The following is a 23,136-nucleotide window of genomic DNA, read 5'->3' on the forward strand; positions in this document are numbered from 1 at the left end:
TGATTACATCATGAATAAACCACGTAAGAAGGGAATTCTTTACAGACAAATCTGTTTACGCAAAAAACAAATGTAATGGTAAGTGTCAACAACCAAGAAGCCTAGACATAGATAATCTAAAGCTATTGAAATATTTGTGATTGATTGCTATGAATAACATCATAATGAAGTCACATAGACGTCATGTGATGAAGTCATACATAGCCAGAAATGCTGTTAAATACATGCATATTGCACACTTATAAGGTGGTGTACAGAGCACATGGTATGCACCAGCCCTCTGATGCCTTTCATTGTACTTACTGTAATGTTGTACTGCTTAATTGTCTAGTCTGTGAAGAAGTCATTCAAGTAACACTCTCAATGTACTCTGTACATATTACAATAAAACGTTGAATCCTGAGTCTCTTGAAGCATGATGCCAGCTCATAACACATCTTTTACAGAAACAAGTAGAAACGACCTACAGCAATTGTGTGCTGCATGTTCCATTTAAGTGTGAAAACACAATGAAATGATTGAAATGCCGGTAAAAGTGATCATAATAATCGATGGGAATGCTTTGTGTGAAATTCAGAGGCAGAAGACGTAAGAGTACACTTATTGCCTTTTTCCGGCCCAACCAACAGTCATTTATTTCCTGTTGTTCTGAAAAACAGCAGAAAACATAGTAACCTGAAAAACCAGGTTACCATCCCATATCCAGACCACACATTAACCGTGCACCACATGCACCAAGGGTGTGTGACGTTGGCGGTTACATCCTGATTGTAGTCTCACATCCTGTTGGCTGTACTATGTGACACCAGCATTTCTTTGCAGTCATAGTCCAGTCCACCTTTTGCTTTTATTGCCCATAGTGGTGAACACCACAAGCCCAGCTGTGCACATTCGCAGTGTGGTAGCAGATGTGCAACAGCTTGTGTTCAGTCTCTGGCATGGCTGCCCTCTGGCCTCTCATATGTGATTATGTCTGACTCCCATGCTGGGGAAAGTCCTGCAGAGTAGGGACGAGTCTAACCGAGCACCGCTGATACTACAGTGCGGCAGACAGCATGCCATAATCACATGATACTAGCCAACGTCATTGTGGAGCAGTAAAATCAGATGATTGATTGTGCAACCCTTAACTAGCAATGTAATCTTTAATCTTTGTTTTAGTTGTAATAGCTTTATAATCCTGTTGTAGGTGACAGACGGTTCTGTGATTGCATTGGTGCCTAAGCAGAACTCGGCCTACAACATCTCCAACTCCTCCACTTTTACCAAGTCCCTCAGCAGATACGGTACGAAAGAAGGTGTGTGTGTGTGTGTGTGTGTATGTGTGTGTGCGTGCGTGCGTGCGTGCATAGATCTGTTTCTTCTTAAAAGTTTTCATTAAAAATCAAATAATTGTGCTGGTACTGGAAATACACATCAGCTGTATACCACAAGTGTGACTCTGACAGCTTTGAAACATGATTTACCTACAGCAAGTGATTCTCCATTCTCCATGACATGATCATGATGCAGTCTTCCTCTTGTACTAGTCCTGACCAGGGATCATACAGTCAGGACTATAGCCTAATGTATACCGTGCAGCACAACTAGTTTGTCATATCTGACATTAATCTGCTAATAACATTACAAGTTAATTAATAGGATAGAAAATGTACCTAGGTTTGGTTAGAGCAGTTTTGACAACAAGAAAAAAAACTGCTTCAGTTTCTGGGGTCTTACATGTTAGTACCTGTAGTTTTTCCAATGAACATGAATTTTGTGTTCACAAAGCTGTTTTTTATTTATCACCAAAAGATCGGCTTCAAGGTGCCTTGTTCCTCCTCTGGTGTGATTATTTTTAAAGGACATGTCGCATGTTAGTGACCACCGGGATTACTTTGTGCACTGGCGTGACCGGTTTCAAAGTATATGGCATTCGCAGCACACCGGTACAGAGCCTTCCAAAAACAAAGTACTCATGAGTACTCGGGTGTTTCCGACAGGTGACATACTTACTAGAAGCGTCCCAGCGTGCGCTTCAATGAGCTGAGGCACAGATTAATTCCAGAGTTTACACAAGTGTGATGTTGTATTATGACGACTCGTTTTTAAGTGATAACTGTTCATTTTGATGCAGTCACGGTAAAAGCATCAGCTGTGAGAAGGTTTGTGCACCTGCGGCAATTAGTCATAAATGCAGCCTGTTAAAAACGCTAATAAGTGTTGTACATAACTGTGAAAAATCTAATAAATATATGTATCTGTGTTATCACAGAGACTTTCCATGTCCATTAACTCACCCCAGTATAAAGATTTCCAAATTAGTCCACAACAAAAACAAGCCCCCACGCACACGTCACAGATGCGCAATCGCAGTTGCGATCGCCAGCCATGGAACGGTCCACTCGTCCTCATGGATGCACACCCAGAGATCATTTTCAATTTTCACTCGGCCAGCGAATAATGTCCAGGTCCACTCACTCTCGGATTCTGATCGCACTTGCATGCACGCATAATGTCTGATGGCAGCTCTGCCTTCAACTCAGCTTCTGTCAGAATTGTGGCACATTAGAGAGTCCATTAGCTCCTGAAAATGGCGTCTTCTGAATTTTTCCAGTACGAGACATATCTGCGTGTCCAGGCATGTCTGCAGCAGTAAACCAGCAAGTGTGACACAAATGGCAGCATTACGCCTCTTTAAGTTCCAAAATCCGACAGACTCTGAAAAAGTTAAGAGTTTTGGGGTGAAGTGTGTCGTCTCCTCTGTAAATCCAAGCCACTGCTTTCAAAGAAAAGCTCAGAAGCTTCGTTATCGGACATAACCTCATTCTTTTTGCTCTATCTGTCTCTGTCTGGGATGTTTCTGTTTTGCTCTTAACTACGTCACACGCAGAGAATTGCAGAGTGATGTTTCCTGGAAAAGCACCTGTTTCCTCGCTTCGGGAGAGGAATAAAAAACATCAGAAACCACTAATTAAGAGCGCATGTGCACAAATGTTGTGTTGCTAACTGGGATGTTGAAACACATGCGACATGTCCTTTAAATATTTCTGCCTGTGGAAGCCATATGTGGCTGCAGTGTCACGCTTTTTGTACGTGCTGAAACATTAAACCTGGTTACGTGCAGGATGGTGGATGGCAAGATGGTGTGCTTTAACACTTTAAAATGCATCATTTGAATCTGCATATTTTAAATATTTTTTTTATAGAATTCAAATACTTCCAAAGGTGCTAATTAATTCCACCTTTACAATGCTCACATGCACAGACAGACAATCCTCTCATATTGATTGTGTACTTCCCTGCCTGGTGCCGGTCCACACATTCTCTTGACATTTTGAACCTCTTAGTCTTTTCCTGTTTTGTCACAGAAGTGACATTCTTTCAGACTGCAAGCATAACACTCTGTGTCACAAAATCAGGAATCACTGTCTAACAAAGGGAGTGAAGAAGTAAAAAAGAGTGACAGGCAAATTTATTTTGTCATAAAAGAGTGACATGTAAGTCAATGATGTTGTTGCCTTTCAAAGATGCTCTTAAAGGCTCTGGTAGATTTGGCGGTCTTCAATTGCCCCAGATTTCCTTTTCACACGTTTGTCTTCTTACAGTGATTTAATTTGTCTCTCATTGACAGTTTGATCAGGACACACTGAAACTAAAAAGTGGCACTTTGTAGTGGCCTGTTAGACCCAAAAAATCTAAATGTACATAAGAAATGATGCACTGGATATTTCGTTGGCAGTTCTACCAAATCTCAGCTGGCACTCATTGATGATTGAATGTAAAATACAGTATTTCAGTTTTGCTTCTTTAACACAGTTTGAAAATAACTTCCTTAATTGGGCTCTGCAGTCTCGTTTGAGGGCATGCGCTAAAGGGGTAAAATATGATGCATATGATGTAACTTCTCAACTTCCAGGGAAAAAGACAACATTTTTTCTGAGGTTTTGGGCAAATTACACACAAAGTGAAAATGCAAAGAAAAAGTGATGATGCGTTGGGAAAGTGGGCGTGTGTTATGGTTTGTTTATGACCCGAAGCACAGACATGTTGAGGCGGTTTTGCAGGCGACAGAACACAGCTACTCTGGTTAGCTGTGTCGGCTAACACTTAAAGACACAACGTCTCCCATCTGCCTCATCTTCCCTTCTCCACTGGGAGCCCAAAAAATATACTTTTTGCAACTGCTTCGGTGATAGCAGCCGAAAACAAAAGAGTACACCATTTTACGTGTGAAGTTATGCTGTATATATATTGCACCATGGCAGCGGAGGTCCCCATAAGTGGTCAGATCCCGCGATATCACGCAGGGTTCAAACGAGACTGTGGTGCCCTATCGTTTGTGTTTTTAATGTTTTAGTTGAATTCTTGCCCCGTCCCATTCTTGTCTGGGTAACAACAACAAAACAGGATTTATCGGTTGTTTAATGTGCCTTTTATCTCGGCTAATTGGCTGTGCAGCACCTCATCCAACTCGCAGATGGCATATGCTTGAGCCACCTCTACAGCACTACTGTATATGTGACAACTACACACATATATACATAACTCAAACTCAAAACATATGTAACTCAGAAGTTATGTCTCATGTTTAGCTTTAAAAAGCAAACAGACAAAAGTTGAAACAGTTAAGTGGAGTAAACTGAGAAACATGAAAGTGACACATTTTCCTAACACTAGTTGAGGTTGCTAGCCCACAGATTCAGCATAACTATGTCAATGACAGCAACCTCTTCAAACCTGATTAAAGTGCTGGAAACGGTATGTGACATTGTCACGGTGAAGTGCTCCAAGAAAATGTTGATGTGACATTTTCTCGCTCACAATCACAGAGTTGATGGACTGTAAATGTTTTAAAAATCATTTTTAAAACTAAAGCCATAGTGTTAGTGTTGCATATTTGTGTTAAATAAAGTGGTGTTTAAGTGAAAATTCCTAAAATTCCTGAACTGCATTTCATGATACACACATTCTGAGCTTTTTGTGTTGCTGGTTAGTTTTTAAAATAAGTGCAGTTTCCCTCTTATCTTGCAAATTGTTGTTCAAAAGGAAACTTTTCTTTTGAAATCCAAAAATAATTTTAGAAGAAAGAAGATTTACAGAATCAGGGTTTATTTAAGAACAGAAGTATGACCCACTTTGTCTCTCACTTTTTACTGTTATTTTTGTCCATTACCACGTCTTCCATTTTTTTTTTGCAGAGAGCATGTTACGAACAGCCAGCAGTCCAGACAGCTTACGTTCTCGAACTCCCATGATCACGCCTGATCTTGAGAGTGGCACCAAACTGTGGCATCTGGTCAAGAACCACGACCACTCAGACCAGCGGGAGGGGGACAGAGGGAGCAAAATGGTGTCCGAGATCTACTTAACCAGACTACTTGCCACAAAGGTATTGACTTGATTTATATTTAGTACTGTAATTAAAATTTAAGTTATAAAGCCCCTCTCATACAGTATGTATGGGCGTGACACTTACTCACCAGTGTCCACTCCAAACATATCACAAAACAGCACACAGTTTCTGACAGTCAGCAGTCAGCTTCAGTCATCACACAGCCTCTCCATACGCTCCACTAACTCACCATGCACATGCTGTCTGTGTTTTATCTGTGCCGTCTGTGTGGCTGGAGAGCACCGGGTTGTTCAGAAACTCCAAATCCGTGATAAAATGGAAGAAAACAAAGACCAAGTTGATAGAACATTGGCCAGGAAGCAGCAGATGTTGCACTATATTAAACACCAATGAACGTCACACTGCAGCAGTCACAGGTATTGGTGGTAAGTGCAGGCGTTTCTGTGTGTGGCGAGTATAACCCGCCAGTGGTGGCACTAACATACCACAGCACATTCCTTCTCTGTGAGACTAGTTTCTTCCCTTATGGTAGTATCTCACTGGATGTGGCTTTTGGAGAACAGTTTGAGATGCAAATTAGCAATGAAACATGCAAATGAGCGACAATTTTGCACTTGGTATCTCACTGAAGTGGCCACTGTCAGCTGAAATATGTTTGCTCACATTGTGTTCAGCTGTTATTCATGTGAATAGACTGTGGAAATTCCCCTAACTGTACCCAGTAAAGACAAAATAAAATAATAATAATAATAATAATAATAAGTCTAGCGTAGCTCCATGGGGATGGGGGGTGTAGGTACTGGAATGAAAGTGTATATAGTGCACTCACCGACTTGCATGATGACTTGAATGATGTCCCTGCTGGATCTACTGTCTTCCATGTCCAGTACAATTCCCACTTATATGATCCTTTTCTCCTCTGCTTCGAGATCCATGTGTAGCACTCATTCACGCACTGGACCAGCCTTTTCTCTGTGATACAGTGATATCTAGCAGGGCTTTGGGGGTGTGCGTCGTTTGATTTATTTGGCAAAAACACTGTAAGTCCTTTCAGCTGTCCTTTGTTTTTTTTTTTTTTTTTTTTTTTCACTCATGGTCTCCACAGCACATTTGAATGGTCAGATCAGAAGGAGAGAGGAAAAGCACTCCAGATAAAAAAGATTTAAAATGACACAGCACTATGCGCTCCATTCCTGTGGAATTGTGCTCCTCAATTAAAAAACAAACAAGAAAACGTTAAATGAATAAGTCCAGGAAGCTCAAATGGGAGTCCTGATGTCCACTGCAAATGTAGTCAGGCTGGCAGCAGCTCGTCCACTTCCATAAGCAGCTCTTCCTCTCCGACTTTTTGCACATTTTATGTTACAGCCTTATTCCAAAATGTAGTAAATTCATTTTTTCCCTCAAAATTCTACTCACAACCCCATAATGACATGAAGAAACTTTTTGAAACTTGCAAATTTATTCAAAATTAAACTAAGAAATCACATGTGCATAAATATTCACAGCCTTTGCTCAATACTTTGTTGATGTATCTTTGGCAGCAATTACAGCCTGAAGTCTTCTTGAATATGATGCCACAAGCTTAGTGCACCTATCTTTGGGCAGTTTTGCCCATTCCTCTTTGTAGCTCTATCAGGTTGGATAGGGAGCATCGGTGCACAGCCGTTTTTAGAACTCTCCAGAGATGTTCAATCTAATTCAGGTCTGGGCTCTGGTTGGGTCACTCAAGGACATTCACAGAGTTGTTCTGAAGCCACTCCTTTGATATCTTGGCTGTGTTGTTTAGGTTCATTATCCTGCTGAAAGATCAACAGTCGCCCCAGTCTGAGCTCAAGGGCACTCTGAAGCAGGTTTTTATCCAGGATGTTTCTGTACATTGCTGCATTCATCTTTCCCTCAATCCTGGCTAGTCTCCCAGTTCCTACTGCTGAAAAACATCCCCACAGCATGAAGCCGCCACCACCATGCTTCACTGTAGGGATGGTGCCTGGTTTCCTTCAAAGATGACACCAGGCATTCACGCCGTAGAATTCGATCTTTGTCTCATCAGACCAGAGAATTTTGTTTCTCATGGTCTGAGAGTCCTTCATGTGCCTTTTGGCACATTCCAGGTAGGCTGCCATGTGCCTTTTACTAAGGAGTGGCTTCCGTCTGACAACTGTACCATACAGGCCTAATTGGTGGATTGCTGCACAGATGGTTGTTCCTCATCTCTCCACAGAGGAATGCTGGAGCTCTGACAGAGTGACTTATCGGGTTCTTGGTCACCTCCCTGGCTAACGCCCTTCTCCTCTGATCGCTCAGTTTAGACGGGTTGCTAGCTCTAGGAAGAGTCTTGGTGGATACCAACCTTTTCCATTTACAGATGATGGAGGCCACTGCTCTTTGGGGCTTTCAAAGCAGTAGAACTGTTTCTGTACCCTTTCCTAGAAAAACGCAAGATGGCGGCGCGCACGAGTGCAGCGGCTTTTCGCTCTCCAATTTGGTGATTGTTTTTATTTTTTCATGTATATTCTTCGAGTTTTGTAAGTGACCCACAGTTCAGTCAGCCGTCAGAACCTTATTGACCTTGGTCTGAGGTACAAATTGTTGGTTACTAGCGAATTCCACCAGTACCACAACATCCCGGAGGATATAGCGCAAACATCGGGTTCTCCATGGATTACCAGCCTGCCCAGCAGGCTGAGAAGGCGGCTCAGAGACAGGAAACAGAAGCATGGATGTCGGTCAGGTTCTGATGCTATGCTACGCTACGTAAACAACCTCACAGGCCAGCATTACCGAGCCTCTTCCTCTCCAATGCTAGATCTAGCATCCGCAAAATAGATGAATTGGAGCTACAGATGGCTACAAACAGTTTTATACAGAACTGCAGCAATATTTTCATCACAGAGACGTGGCTTCACCCGCTGATCCCCGATGCTGCAGTTGAGCTAGCAGGCCACGCACTACACCGGCAGGACAGAATCAGAGATTCAGGTAAGAGCAGAGGTGGGGGCTCTGTGTTTATGTGAACTGTGAGTGGTGCTGTAGCAGCAGTGACAGGGCTGAGCAGAGGCGAGGCACAGACAGAGGCTGGACACAAATGCAGGCTCACAACAGGACGTATGATTAAAGGATGGTTTAATTCAGGTCTGGGTTCAGTAACAGGAAGGCAGTCCACGGAGCAAAGGTACCAGGCAGGGACAAGACAGAGGACGTGGTCAAAAACAAGCAGGGGCAGTACACGAGCGAACAGAGTTATCAGGGCTGAGGCAAAAAGCAGGAGAAGACGATCAAACTAGACTATCTAGAGGAAGTAAAAGTCCTAACAAGGTTTCCGTAGGTGAACCTGCGGAAGGATCATTGACGTCAATGATCCTTCCGCAGGTTCACCTACGGAAACCTTGTTACGACTTTTACTTCCTGTAGATAGTCAAGTTTGATCGTCTTCTCGGCGCAATGATCCTTCCGCAGGTTCACCGACGGAAACCTTGTTACGACTTTTACTTCCTGTAGATAGTCAAGTACACAGAGCAGTCTCAAAAACACGGCTTGGCAAAAACAGGACGAGACAAAGTGCTGGTAAGTGAGTGAACTCAACAAACGAGCAGGGAGGAAGTGAACTGAAGCAATTTAAATAACAGGTGATAATAGGATAATGAGGTGCACGTGGTGGAGGAAGGGCCTGGAAGGGGGCGTGGTCAGGTGAAAACTAAGAGGCAAAAGAGATGCAAAAAGGCAGTGACAAATGACAGACGAATGGGGCGTGGCCAACAGCGATGAGAAAGTGCAGGTGCAGAAAGAGAGTGCAGTGATCAGAAGAAGACTGTGATAAAAATGAAACTGGACATGACTACTTAGAGACCTGAGAGAAGTGCAGATGAAGAGAGAATGACAGGCAGGTGCAAGTGAGCAGTGAAGAGATTACAGACATGACAACTAAAGATCATACAAAGAAAACATGAACACGAATCTATACTTGAACAGGACTGAAAAGCAAACCAGAACCTGATAAACAGAATAATGGGAAATTAAACACTACTACAAAACTAAACCGGAACAGACAGACAAAACTATAAGAAAAACAGAAACTAAGTGATTACAAAACCTGACATCACAGTACTACATATAACAGAAATGAAAACACCAAAAATAGGCAAACAATAACTAAATGATAAACCATGAAAACACAGACTGATAGAACAAACAAGAACAGAACTGAAACATGGCCAAGTCTAAGAGTAACAAAGAAAGAAAGTAACAAAGCAAAAAAATAGAACATAGAAAAACACATGATGAAAGTAACAATTAATAAAACAAGGCTGGGACAGAAGGAGCAGAACCAAATAAAGAGGGAAAATAAGGACTGAAGCCTGGAACTGAGCCAGGCATGACAAGCAGGATCATTGACTCTCACTGTTCTCCTGAGGTTAGAGGTGCTGGCAGTCTCGTGCAGACCTTTTTAATCTCCCAAGGGAGTTCACAGTAGTCATTGTGTTTGCTGTTTACATCCCACCCGATGCTAACATTAGCATGGCCCTTAGCCTCTTGCTTGCCTGCGTAAATAAACAGCAGCTGGCCCATCCGGATGGCGTCTGTATTGTTGCTGGTGACTTCAACCAGTCATGTTTAAAGACTGTGCTCCCTAAGTTCGTCCAGTACGTGAAGTGTGCCACCAGAGGGGACAATACTTTGGACCATGTTTACACAAATGTAAAACATGCGTACAAAGTCACTCCCCTCCCCCATCTTGCTGGATCTGACCATCTCTGCCTGTCCCTCACCCCCCACCTACATCCTCCTGCTGAGGCAGACAAAGCCACAACGGAAGACAATCCAAACCTGTCCTGAGGGAGCCCTCTCCCAGCTACAGGACTGCTTCTCACGGACTGTATGGTATTTATTTTCCAGCCACAACCTGCAGGAGTACACTGACACTGTACTCTCTTACATTAAGAACTGTGTTGCACTGTCACCGTCAACAAAAGGGTCAGGGTTTTTCCAAACCAGAAACCCTGGATGAACAGCGTAGTCCAGTCCATATTAAAAAGCCAAAACACCGCCTTGAAATCAGGGGACAGGGCCCTGTACAGCGTGGCCAGGTCCGACCTGAAAAGAGGCATCAGGGAGGCCAAAGCTGCCTACAAGAAAAAGATAGAGGACCACTTCGCTGTGAATGACCCCAGAAAGATGTGGCAGGGAATAAATCATATAACCAACTACAGAAGCAGCAACCCAGGAAATGCTAGGTCTGACGCCTCACTGGCAGAGGAGCTAAACCGCTTCTTTGCCCACTTCGAAGCAGACAGACCAGCAGCAACTCCACACCCACCACCCTCCACCACTAGCACACTAACACTCCAGGAGCACGAAGTGAGACGTGTGCTGAAGGCGTTGAACCCCAGGAAGGCGGCTGGCCCCGATGGTTTACCTGGCAAGGTACTCAAAGCGTGTGCTGACCAACTGGCTGGAGTTTTCACCTGTATCTTTAACCTATCTCTGTCGCAGGCCATCATTCCACTCTGCCTCAAATCTTCCAGCATCATCCCAGTCCAAAAGAAGCCAGCAGTGGAGAGTATAAATGACTACAGGCCTGTTGCACTTACACCTGTGGTCATGAAGTGCTTTGAAAGACTGGTCTGTCAGTACATCAGGGCCTGTCTGCCTCCCACTCTGGACCCCCACCAGTCTGCCTACAGGGCAAACCGCTCCACAGAGGACGCTATCACCACAGCGCTCCACATCGCACTGAGCCACCTGGAGCACCCGGGGAGCTATGTGAGGATGCTCTTCCTGGACTTCAGCTCAGCCTTCAACCACATCATCCCAGACATCCTGGTCCAGAAACTGACACATCTGGGCATCTCAACCCCCATCTGCCAGTGAATCAAGGACTTCCTCACGAACCACCCACAGTCTGTGAAACTTGGCCCCCACCTTTCCTCCACCATCACACTCAGTACCAGTTCCCTTCAAGGCTGTGTATTGAGCCCCTTCCTGTTTACCTCTTTATCTCACGACTGCTCTCCGACCCATCTCTCAAACACCATCATAAAGTTTGCAGATGATACCACCGTGGTTGGGCTCATCTCAGGGGGGCTGAGTTTGATTCCAGAGATGAGGTCAACTGACTGACAGGGTGGTGTTCAAGTATCAACCTGTCGCTGAACACCACAAAAACAAAAGAAATAATCCTAAACTTCAGAAACGGTAGGGCTCACCCAGCCCCGCTCTACATCCATGGGGACTGTGTGGAAAGGGTCAGCTCCATCAGGTTCCTGGGAGTGCAGCTCTCTAACAGCCTCTCCTGGACTGCCAACACCACAGTGGGTGGAAGAAAGCTCAGCAGCGACTCCACTTCCTGAGGGTGCTCAGGAGGAACAATCTGGAGGAAAAGAGCTGGGGTGTTCTAAGAGCCACCATCGAGAGCATCCTGACTACTGCATTACAGCGTGGTACGGGGTGCTCAACAGCAGACAGGAGAGCACTGCAGAGGGTGATGCAACACGGCCCAGAGGATCACTGGCTGCTCTTTGACCACCTGGAGGACATTGCCAGCTGTCACTACATCAGCAGAGCTGCCACCATCATCAAAGACGCAACCACCTGCTTGACCTCTACCCTCAGGGCCGACGGTCAAAACTCGGACAACAGACTCAGTGACAGCTTCTTCCCATATCAATCACTGCACTGAACAATAACAAACCACATTATAGCACTTTTCAAAGTTTCTTGTGCATATCTGTACCCATTGCAATATTTTCCCATGCAGTATCAGTTCCACAGTTGTACATAATCTCATTTTACATTTTGTCCACATTTTATTTAGTTGTACATATATTTAAAGAATTTTATTTTGTTAAATTTCATCACTCGCACCTTGGAAAAGTGCCTTTTAGGGCCCTGGTACCCACTGTCCGTTTAGGAGGATTTGCGCATGAAATGAGGAGGACAAAAGCTGAGCGTCCGCAACAAAGGTGGGCGGAAATGACAAATGTCCCGGGTGGGCAGCGAATACATAGGGGAAGAAAAAGCGTTATAACAGGGAACAGAATCGACGGCGACCCGCGGAGGCACCCCCCATGAGGGGGCACAGCAGCCATGATGCACTCGCTTCATCCATGCCCACTCTGTCTGCATGCGCGACATACCATGTGCGACCGGGATGGTGCCGTGCTGGGCACAGCGTCATATCTGTCTCCGGTCCGCCGTCACTACCGCGCCAACCCGTGCGGTTGCGGATGTCAGCGGATGACAGGGGATAGGCGGCGCGTTCGTTGCGTATGTCCTTCGTATGTCTTCAGTATGTGTTCAGGCATTGATGCGGAGTCTCATCCGCAGCAGGATTTTTGAGCCGCTCAAAAAATCCTGACTGCGGACATGCGTGCCTCTGCAGATGATCACGGACGTGTTCAGATGGCGGCTGACTCATACAGGAATGTTACACGGTTATTGCGGTTGTTTGGCGGATGTGGGCCACTTTTGTGCGCATTCCATCCGCAAATCCTCCTAAACGCCAGTGGGACAGGGCCCTTAGAGTTGCACTCAAATCTTGTTGCGATGTAAATTACAATGACAATAAAAGTAATTCTGATTCTGATTTGTACCTCAAGACAATCCTGTCTGAGAGGTCTACAGACAATTCCTTTGACTTCATGCTTGGTTTGTACTCTGACATGCACTGTCAACTGTGGGACCTTATATGTAGATGGATGTGTGCCTTTCTAAATCATGTCCAAGCAACTGAATTTACTCCATGCAAACTCCAATTAAGCTATAGAAACATCTCAAGGCTGATCAGTGGAAACATAATGCACCTGAGCTAAATTTTGTTTTTAATTAAAAAAAACGTTCTCCATTGCCATTATCTGGTATTGTGTATAGAATTTTGAGGGGGAAAAAAAGAATTATATCTATTTTGGAATAAGGCTATTTTGGTGTGCTTCCCAGCAGCTTGTGTGTGTATCACCCCTCCCACAGTTCTCTCACAAATGTCTCACATTAGGAGTCCCAGAGAGCACTACTGTGACAGTTCTGGGAGCATACTGGGAGGAGCCTTGTCACCTCGCCAACTTTGAACAGTTCAAAATCCAGGTGTGACACTTGCAATGTCCTGCAAGTGAAGCGAGGGAAGAGCGCCACTCAGTGAACCTTGTGCGAAATGAAGCGATTTTTCTCGCAGTTGCCATTTGCAGGCTGTTGCTGCCCAGTGAGGTAGTACCCTTACCAGAGACACGATGGTTTGTACTCTAACAGTCAATGTTTGGCCTTTTTTCACACATGCACAACAGCCACTATTTAACTCCACACTATAGCCAAAAACACTCCACACTCACCACATCCTTGGCATGTAGCCCATTCCACCAGTAGTCCTTACTGACCTTTTGTGTCGTCTCAAAGCTCATTAACATTTTCATAACCTTTTGCACAGGGAAACCATATGGCACAGGAATGAGTGTCCAGTGTCTTAAGTTAGAGAGGCTGACCTTTGACTATTGAGTTGTTTGGTTGGTGTATCTGGTCCCTCTGTCGGTGTCCTCGGGGCTTATAGGTTCAGGGCTTTATCCTGCATTCAGCTTTCACCAAATTACACTGTTCTTCATACCACACTGTTCACACTCCGTATCTTGTTGACATTCTTAGGAAAGCATAAGTAGATGTTTGCAAAACAAAAAAGAGGTGTGATGGTTTGAGGGATGAGGAATGACTTCTACAGGTGCACCTCAAAAATTTGAATGGAATGAAAAACCGATTCTTTTGTCAGGGTACCTATTCATAAAGTGAAAATTTTATATATTATAGATTCATTGCGACATAAACTAAAAGTTTTCAAGCATTTTAATTTTGATAAGTATGTCCTACAGTGACAACAACAAATAAAAAAAAGATGTATATCTCAAAACATAGACGTTTTTGGGGGGGGGTTATAATACAGGGCTTACTACTGAAAAGTATTTCATTGTTATGCACTCAGTCATTGGTTGGGGCTCCCTTTGCATGATTCTGCATCATGGTGGTGTGGCATGAGGTGATCAGCCTGTGGCACTGCTGATGTGTTATGGAAGCCCAGGTTGCTTTGATTATAGTTAGGGTTTGGTATATCTTGTCTTCCTCTTGATAATGCTGCATAGATATTCTGGGGTTCAGGTCGAGACATGTCGGCTGGCCAGTCAAGTATAGCAATACCATGGTCAGTAACAGTTTCTAGTAGCTGTACTATGGGTAGATGCCAAGGTCCTACTGGAAAAGGGAAATCAACATCTCCAAAGAATTACCAGCAGATGAGAGCATGAAGTTCTTCTGTAGATGGCCGTTGTTGACTTTAGGCTTGATAAAACATAGTGTACCAAATGCAGTAAGATGATATGGCACACCTAAATCATCCCTGACTGTGGGAACTTCACACTCAGACTTAAAAGCGACTTGATGTTTTGTTCAGTGTCCAATAAAGAAAGGAATCGCTGGTCCAACAGGAAACATTATTTTGACTACACAGTAATTAAAATTTGTTGAGAAGTTAAAGCAAAACAAAACAAACTGAATGGCGATTTCTCTTTGTGTTCAGATTTTAGTTTCTTGAGGTCAAAACCTGTTTTCATTCAGTACATGTACCATCAAATGTGTGCAGACCACTTCCAAATGGACCCTTATTCCTAAAAAGTTTTCTGTAAATAATTAGTTTTTACTTTCTTGAATAATTCACATCTATACATTTTTTTTAACAACAAAAATATCTTAAAACCAACACTCAAAGTAAAATTGTGGCACATTCTCTTACCAGTGTGATAGAGTTTTGTGTAGAATGGTCCAGAAACTCAAATAAAGAATATGGCATCTGACGTTTGGTGAAATTGGGAGACTTGAGTCCATCTAAAAGGGGAGTCAGCATTAACAGTGTGGACTTCTGTGCAGGTCAGGATATATAACGAGGTGGCAGACAAATTATCATTTGCTCTGTACAACACAAAACACATCTACTCTACTTCATTATGCACAAGTTGATTAGATTCAAGATAAATCACATTAGCATTTCCACTTCCTTAAAATATTAAATTGCCAGCATTAACTTTCATAATGAGAAATGTGCTATTTTGTGTGTTTGGGAGTTTGACTCGTGAACGAATGCAAGTTGTTCTTTATCGTCTCACACAAAACACACACAAATGATTGTGCACATAAACGTGTCCTATCATTGCTTATTTAGGCTACCATCCCTGTTGGTCTTTTTGCTGTCATTTGTGCTAACAAGCTTGGTGATTGTGCTCACCCTGATGCTTCCTCTTCCCTGATGTTTCACTCATTAGCTCCACATTTCCAGTGTTGGAGCTCCAGGTACAGAAACGCAAGGTAACATCAGGGCTGCCTGGATTGTGAGATAATCATCATGCCAGCCAGGGGAAGACAATGGGGTGACTTGGAGCCCTGCAGTTTGTTCTGTTACAGCCCCCACAGCTTTGTGTGTTCACTAGATTGATTTGTGACTGAACCAAAAAAAAAAAAAAAAAACTGCAAGTTCCAGCAGGTTTAAATGAGATCATGTATAAAGTGACTTGAATACGGGAAAAGAGGAAAACTGTATTAAAAGCTCATAGGACATACAAAATCACTTGAGCTTCACAGGAATTGTTGAGGATTTTCTGTCTTCAGCGTTGTGTGATATGAAACAATGTTGCAGCAATACTCAAACAACTTAAATTTGATTGAATTCTTTATATGGGAAAGAGTACAGTTTTGAGCTTCATGGCAAAGGCTGTGAATACTTATGTACACGTGATTTCTTAGTTTTTTATTTTTGACAAATTTGCAAAAAATCTAAAAAAAAAAACCAAAAATAAAACTTTTTTCGCATTGTCATTATGGGGATTGTTTGTAGAATTTTGAGTAGAAAAAATGGATTTAATCCATTTTGGAATAAGGCTGCAACATGCATTTGATGTCTTTGCACCCAATTCCAGTACAGGAGTTGGGAGTTCACGCTTAGTCCTGCAACATTTAATGCAATATTCATGCACCATTGCACATGCACCCTCAGAATGTAAAAACTGTCAGTTTTAGTGTTTTGCACAGTATTCTCTTAAAGCAGGAAGCTTTAGCTCTGATAATGCTACAAATGTCTGCTTTCTTTTTTTTGGTAACACTGTCTCTTATTCCTCTCTTTAATGCCAAACAATTATTCACATTTATCTGATTTATACTGGGTATTGCACTTAAATAATCCATCTCGCTGTTTTTTTTTCTCATTGTTAAAATAAATCTGTGTTTGTTGTTGTCGCTGCGGCAGTTAACATTGAAAATTTTTAACTCTTTGTGGAAAGTGTCTGTTGGGGGATTAATTACGTTCCCTCCTTGCAAACAGCCTGCGGAGAGATGAGGGTGTTGTACTCTGAATGACCCTTTGTGTTTATTTATTGTAGTCTGAACATGTTTTGCAGTGTCTCATCTAAGCCCCTTTCACACGGCGCACTTCGAGTTGCATCATGGCGGCATCATGACGGCACCACGTGGAGCAACCCGGTGCCAAGACGATGTACCTCAACACCAGAACAGCACGAGGGACGCAAAGGACGAAGCAAATCGGACGCCAACATCCGATTTGTCGTCCACATCAAGTATAACTCCAGACTCATTTATTCACGGACGGTTCGTTCGCACGTGCACGCAGCTCGCAGTCAAAGGAAGAAAGATAAACTATAACAGAACTCAGAGCTCAGCACAACAACAAATATAAACTAGAAGAGAAATCAGAGTGCACAGTCTGGCTGCAGGCAAACTGTGCACTCTGATTTCTCTGTGCAGAGGAGAACCTGCAGGCTGCGTCCTCACCTCCTCTCTGCCCCCTGCTGTGTGCACCTGACGCAGACATTCATGCATCGTCATGATCCCACAGGAAGCAACTCGAAGTGGGCCCGGTGTGAAAGGGGCTTAAGTCACAGTTGTCAAACATTTGGGTCAAAACCAAAATTGAAAGGTTGCTTGCAGGTTGACTTCATTTAGAATTAATGCACAGATGAGGTGTTACGTCATTTGCGTGTTGGTCAGTTTAATGTTTGTTGACTTTATAAACTTGGGTTAATTTTGTTGTCTTCAGGGGACCCTCCAGAAGTTTGTGGATGACCTGTTTGAGACCATCTTTAGCACAGCACACCGAGGTAGCGCGTTGCCACTCGCCATCAAGTACATGTTTGACTTTTTGGACGAACAGGCCTGACAAACACTCCATATCAGACGCTGATGTACGGCACACTTGGAAGAGCAACTGGTAAGTTTCTGTAAAAGGCCGTCTTTTCTTTCCCACTGAGTGAGCGTTAGTCTGTTTGTGTTTCAGCAGTCTTGTTAAAATCTCATTATCATTTGAAAAGATTTTCCACTGAGCTGCACACTTGCAACACTTTTTCACAGGCAGTGCAGTAGAATGTAAAGCGCCGCTCAGACACACATTTCGTTTTATTTTTGGTTTCTCTTGACTCAGGTGTTGTATCACTTCATCTTCTCGCTTAGTGCCACATGGGCAGCTTCATTCACGGCAGCGCTCTCTGCACCTGAGCAGCTTGTTGAGTCCTTCTAACTTTTAGGATTTTGTGTCTCTCCATCTTTCATGTCAATCCTTGTAGTCTTCCACTGCGGTTCTGGGTGAACGTGATCAAGAACCCCCAGTTTGTGTTTGACATCCACAAAAACAGCATTACAGACGCTTGCCTGTCTGTGGTGGCCCAGACCTTCATGGACTCTTGTTCAACATCAGAACATAAACTAGGGAAGGACTCTCCTTCAAACAAGCTGCTCTATGCTAAAGACATCCCCAACTACAAGAACTGGGTGGAGAGGTGCGTGACCACAATAAAGTTCTTTAGTTGTGGCTTGTTGAATTTGCATTCATAATTTGTTTTGGGTGTGTTTTTGCAGGTACTACTCAGACATCTCCAGAATGCCGGCCATCAGCGACCAGGATATGAGTGCCTACCTAGCAGAGCAGTCGCGCCTTCACGCCAACCAGTTCAACAGCATGTCGGCTCTGCACGAGATTTATTCCTACATTGTCAAGTATAAGGATGAGGTCAGACTTTTCATGATACTTTGCCAGTATTTTAATTTGATTACAGCTCGTGGTTTAGCCGTGATTGTTGCTTGTGTTCGTCTGATGTTCTTTTACCACATGCTCTCATAAGGAGACGGTTTTCAGTTTTGTCCGTGTCACCAGAGATCATATTCTCAAACCGCAAAAACCCCAAATCTTACCTAGTTTGCACAATTTTTAGACAAAATATCAAATACATTTAATAAAAATATAATAAGCAGTTCTATTGTTTTATTATTTTATTATAATTTTAACTTGTTCCATTGGCTTTTTTTGTAACTTACTAGTAAAAAAGGCTCTTCTTTTCAGCTATTAAACATCTTCCAATGGAATAAGTGGAAATTCACTGAAGATTACTTGAAATGAGCTTTCGAAATTAAGCAAGGAAAACGCAGTATTATCTTAGGAAGCGATACATCTTTTACAAATAACACAGCAGCTTAAAAATCTTATGATGAATCATAAAAGCTTGTTTGCTTTGAGTTATGACTCAAAACAAGATGCTTCCAAGATTCTTTCAGTTATCAAGATTTTAGATGTACAATCTAAAAACTCCTTTTATCTTACTGAAATTTTATTTGTGATTTTGTTTTTCTTTTGTTGTTGTTATGTATTTTATTTTATTTATTTAATTCAGTACCTGCTTATTGCAACTAAGGGTCATGGGGTAGCTGGAGCCTATCCCAGCAGTTACTGGACGTGAGATGGGGTCCACTTTCAACAGGGTACTGGTCTATCACAGGGCCAACACATAGAAACAAACACTCTTTCACTCATGCCCACAGTCAGTTTAGAGTCACCAGTTCATCTAATCTGCATGTTTTTGGAAGTGGGAGGCAGCTGGAGCACCTGGAGGGAACCCACATGAACCCATTCAAACTCCACACAGAAAGGTCCAGGTTTGAAGTGAACCTGGGAGTGACTCACTGTGAGGTAACAGTGGGAACCACTATGTCAGACAAAAAACACTTCAGAAGGGTGACTCACATTCATTCATTCATTTGTTTTATGTGTCCGCTTACTCCAGTCAAGGGTCACGGGGAGACTGGAGCCTATCCCAGCAGTCATAGGTCACGAGGCAGGGTACACCCTGGACAGGCCAGTCCATCGCAGGAAACTTTTGTCTTACATGCAGTGTAATTAGATATTTTGAATAGAAATTAGACAAACATACTTGGTAAAATCTTGTGTTTTTGCAGTACACACAGCAGAGGTTCCTGCTGCCTCCCCCACATTATATGTATAGTGGTGCAGCTTAGCTAAAATTTCCATTAAAAAAATGTTCATTTTGTGATAAAAGCATGGAATTTGGTACACATATTCTAAATTAACTAATATTTACAACCCCAATTCCAATGAAGTCGGGACGTTGTGTAAAATGTAAATAAAACAGAATACAATGATTTGCAAATCCTGTTCAAGCTATATTCAATTGAAAACATCACAACGACAAGATATTCAGTGTTCAAACTGAAAAACGTTTTTGTGCAAATATTTGCTCATTTTGCAATGGATGCCTGCAACACATTTCAAAAAAGTGGGACGGGGTACAAAAAACTGGAAAGTTGATGAATGCTCAAAGAACACCTAATTGGAAACAGGTGAGTGTCATGATGGGTATAAAAGGAGCATCCCCAAAGACTCAGCCATTCACAAGCAAAGATGGGGTGAGATCACTCTTTGTGAACAACTGCATGAAAAAATAGTCCAACAGTTTAAGAACAATGTTTCTCAACATTCAGTTGCAAGGAATTTATGGATTCTATCATCTACAGTCCATAATATAATCAGAAGATTCAGAGAATCTGGGGAATTTTCTGTGTGTAAGTAGGGCAGTCACAATTATTACAATATTCGCCAATCGCGATTATTTTTCATATTCGTGAAAAGTTTTCATAATCGCGATTGCCGTGAATTACTTATTTTATCCATAAAGTTGCATAAAATGACTCAGAATCTGATGTCATCGTGCTGCAGCAGCCACACGCAGCCTCGCTACCTCACTGTGTTTCCCCTCGTCTTGGTTGGTTGGTTACCAAGGCTCGGATAATAACACGGAGCGTGAGGAGGTTCTGGTTCCAAAGCCACGTACCACGGCACCGCTGTGGATGCATTTCAGTTTTAAGTAGGGCTGCCACGTCTAGTCGACTAGTCACGACTACGTTGATGATTGAAATTGTTAACAACTAATTTAGTAGTTGATGAATCATTTATTTTATTTAAGTCTTTATTTTTCCTCTCAGTTCATAGTTTTAGGCAGCCATCCTGCCCTCATTTGGACGTTCAAATTTTGAATAAGACGGCTGATTAAAACACTGGCCGTCTTATTCAAAGCCGTTTAAAATGGGTAGTTTACCGAAGGAGTTGTGTGTATGTGCGTGCGCACGCGCGGGGTCAACTCGCTACAGACTGCGAGGGAGGGAGTGAGATTCCTGAACGGAGGCACAAGATGTTACGTTCTGCTGTGAGCCATCAGTGCACTTAAGACAGCGAGCACGGAGCAGAGAGAGAGGATTTTAACCCGAGTGAACATGTTTAAAAAAAAACCCAAACCTTGGAGCTGCCTTTACTCTCTGTACTTTCTCTACACGTGTGGTTCTGATGGCACCGACCTGTTCACACCATGTGCACGTCGTATACTGAATTTATGAGATCATGACATGAAATAAACGGTCAAATATCCTTAAAACATCCATAAAAAATGAGAATATATAAATGAACTGAGCAAAAATTACACACACACGGGTTTAAAAACAAACCCTGCCGTGGAGAAGCTGTGCAGAGGCACAGATCACAAAAAGCTGAACTTTAACAGCTGTTTATTTTCCAAAGGTATGTACGAGGTCTGTTAGAAAACTATCCGACCTTTTTATTTTTTGCAAAATCCATATGGATTTGAATCACGTGTGATTGCATTAGCCAAGTTTGAACCTTCGTGCGCATGCGTGAGTTTTTTCACGCCTGTCGGTTGCGTCATTCACCTGTGAGCAGGCTTTGTGTGAGCAGTGGTCCACCCCCCTCGTCGGATTTTTATTGCGAGTAAAATGTCTGAACGATTTGGAGCTTTGCTGCATCAAATTTTTCCAGAAACTGTGAGAGACCTCCAGGTGGACACCATTCGGAAAATTCAGATGGCTTTCAGGGACAATTTTATGGGGATCACACAGATTAAGGAGTGCTACAGCCGGTTTAAAGACCGCCCACAGCGGCTGAGAGCGCGTCACACTCTGAGCGGCGATCAACAGGCTGAAATGACCAGATCATTTCCAAAGTGAAGGCTGTGTTGATCCGGGACATCGTGCAACTACCACAGAAATGGCAGAAGACGTGGGCATCAGCACTTTTTCGGCACATTCCACTGTTACAGGAGTTTTTGTCATGGAAAGAGGAGCGGAGGAATGCGCCACAGAGCCGCAAATGGCGCGGGACAAAAGCACCTCCGTGTTGGTCTCACAGGACAGCTTTCAGATGGCTTTCAGACGGCTTTCGGTGGCTTTTCAGTCGTGTGACTATCCGAGAAATTGTGGATGAGCTGGACATGCCAGAACATGTCCTGTGAGGCTTCATCACGGCGTTGCTTTGCGCCATGCGGCTCCGTCCCGATGCGCGAATTCCTCCGCACGTCTGTCTCAATGTGCTGAAAAAGTGCTGATGTCCACGTCTTCTGCAATTTCTCTGGTAGTCGGACGAAGTCCCGGATCAACACAGCGTTCAGTTTGGAAATGAACGGCACATTCCACTGTTACAGGAGTTTTTGTCACGGAAAGAAGAGCGGACTGTTGAACAACTGAAGTCATACATCAAGCAAGAATGGGAAAGAATTCCACCTACAAAGCTTCAACAATTAGTGTCCTCAGTTCCCAAACACTTACTGAGTGTTGTTAGAAGGAAAGGTGATGTAACACAGTGGTAAACATACCACTGTCCCAATTGTTTTGAAACGTGTTGCAGGCATCCATTCAAAATGAGCAAATATTTGCACAAAAACAATAAAGTTTATCAGTTTGAAAATTAAGTATCTTGTCTTTGTGGTGTATTCAGTTGAATATAGGTTGAAGAGGATTTGCAAATCATTGTATTCTGTTTTTATTTACATTTTACACAAAGTCCCATCTTCATTGGAACTGGGGTTATACTTTCAGATTTGGATCCATCCTGGAGCTGACCTCTAATGAGCTACAGGGGTCAATAAAGAATTACACAGGGGTCAAAATTTAAAAATGCTCCAATCATGTTGAAAATATATACCACATTATTTGTCTGATTATGTGTCTGATAATGATTCCAAAAAGGTATAGTTTGGACTATCTATGACTGAATGTTCTGGAGTTATGGGGTAAAAACTGCAAAAATGGTGACAAAGGTCAGTTTCAGTTTGTACAGGGGTCAAAAGTTAAAGTTGCTCCAATTTTGGTAAAAAAAAAAATGATGCAAATTATTGGTTGAATTAATAGAATTTTAAAAAGGAATAGTTTGCAACATCTTTCATGCTTAGTTATCATGTTATGGGGTAACATGTCATACTTCATAGAATCCAATGGACGTCAACCTTGTTTGACCTTTACTTTGGAGACCAAGCATTCAACACAATCAAAACTATTCCATTTGTTAATTTTTTTTATTAATTTAGAAATTAATGTATTCATTTATTAATATGTGTGCCAAATTCTATGCTTTTATCACAAAATAAACAATTGTTTTGCTATCCTGCCCCACTAGTAGAGAGACAGCTAGAGTGAGA

At 42.8% G+C, this 23,136-nt stretch overlaps 1 protein-coding gene across 1 annotated transcript in view; it reads left to right on the forward strand.

Moving 5' to 3' along the window:
• LOC117507223 (plexin-A1-like) overlaps window positions 1-23,136 on the forward strand; it is a 570,294-nt gene that overhangs the window by 542,111 nt on the left and 5,047 nt on the right. The window contains 6 exon segments of the mRNA XM_034167043.1: window positions 1,190-1,286; window positions 5,181-5,371; window positions 17,409-17,525; window positions 17,527-17,579; window positions 17,932-18,144; window positions 18,224-18,374. Coding sequence (XP_034022934.1) covers window positions 1,190-1,286; window positions 5,181-5,371; window positions 17,409-17,525; window positions 17,527-17,579; window positions 17,932-18,144; window positions 18,224-18,374 — 822 coding nt within the window.

Source organism: Thalassophryne amazonica, chromosome 3 (assembly GCF_902500255.1).
Source record: "Thalassophryne amazonica chromosome 3, fThaAma1.1, whole genome shotgun sequence".
Lineage (NCBI taxonomy): Eukaryota > Metazoa > Chordata > Actinopteri > Batrachoidiformes > Batrachoididae > Thalassophryne > Thalassophryne amazonica.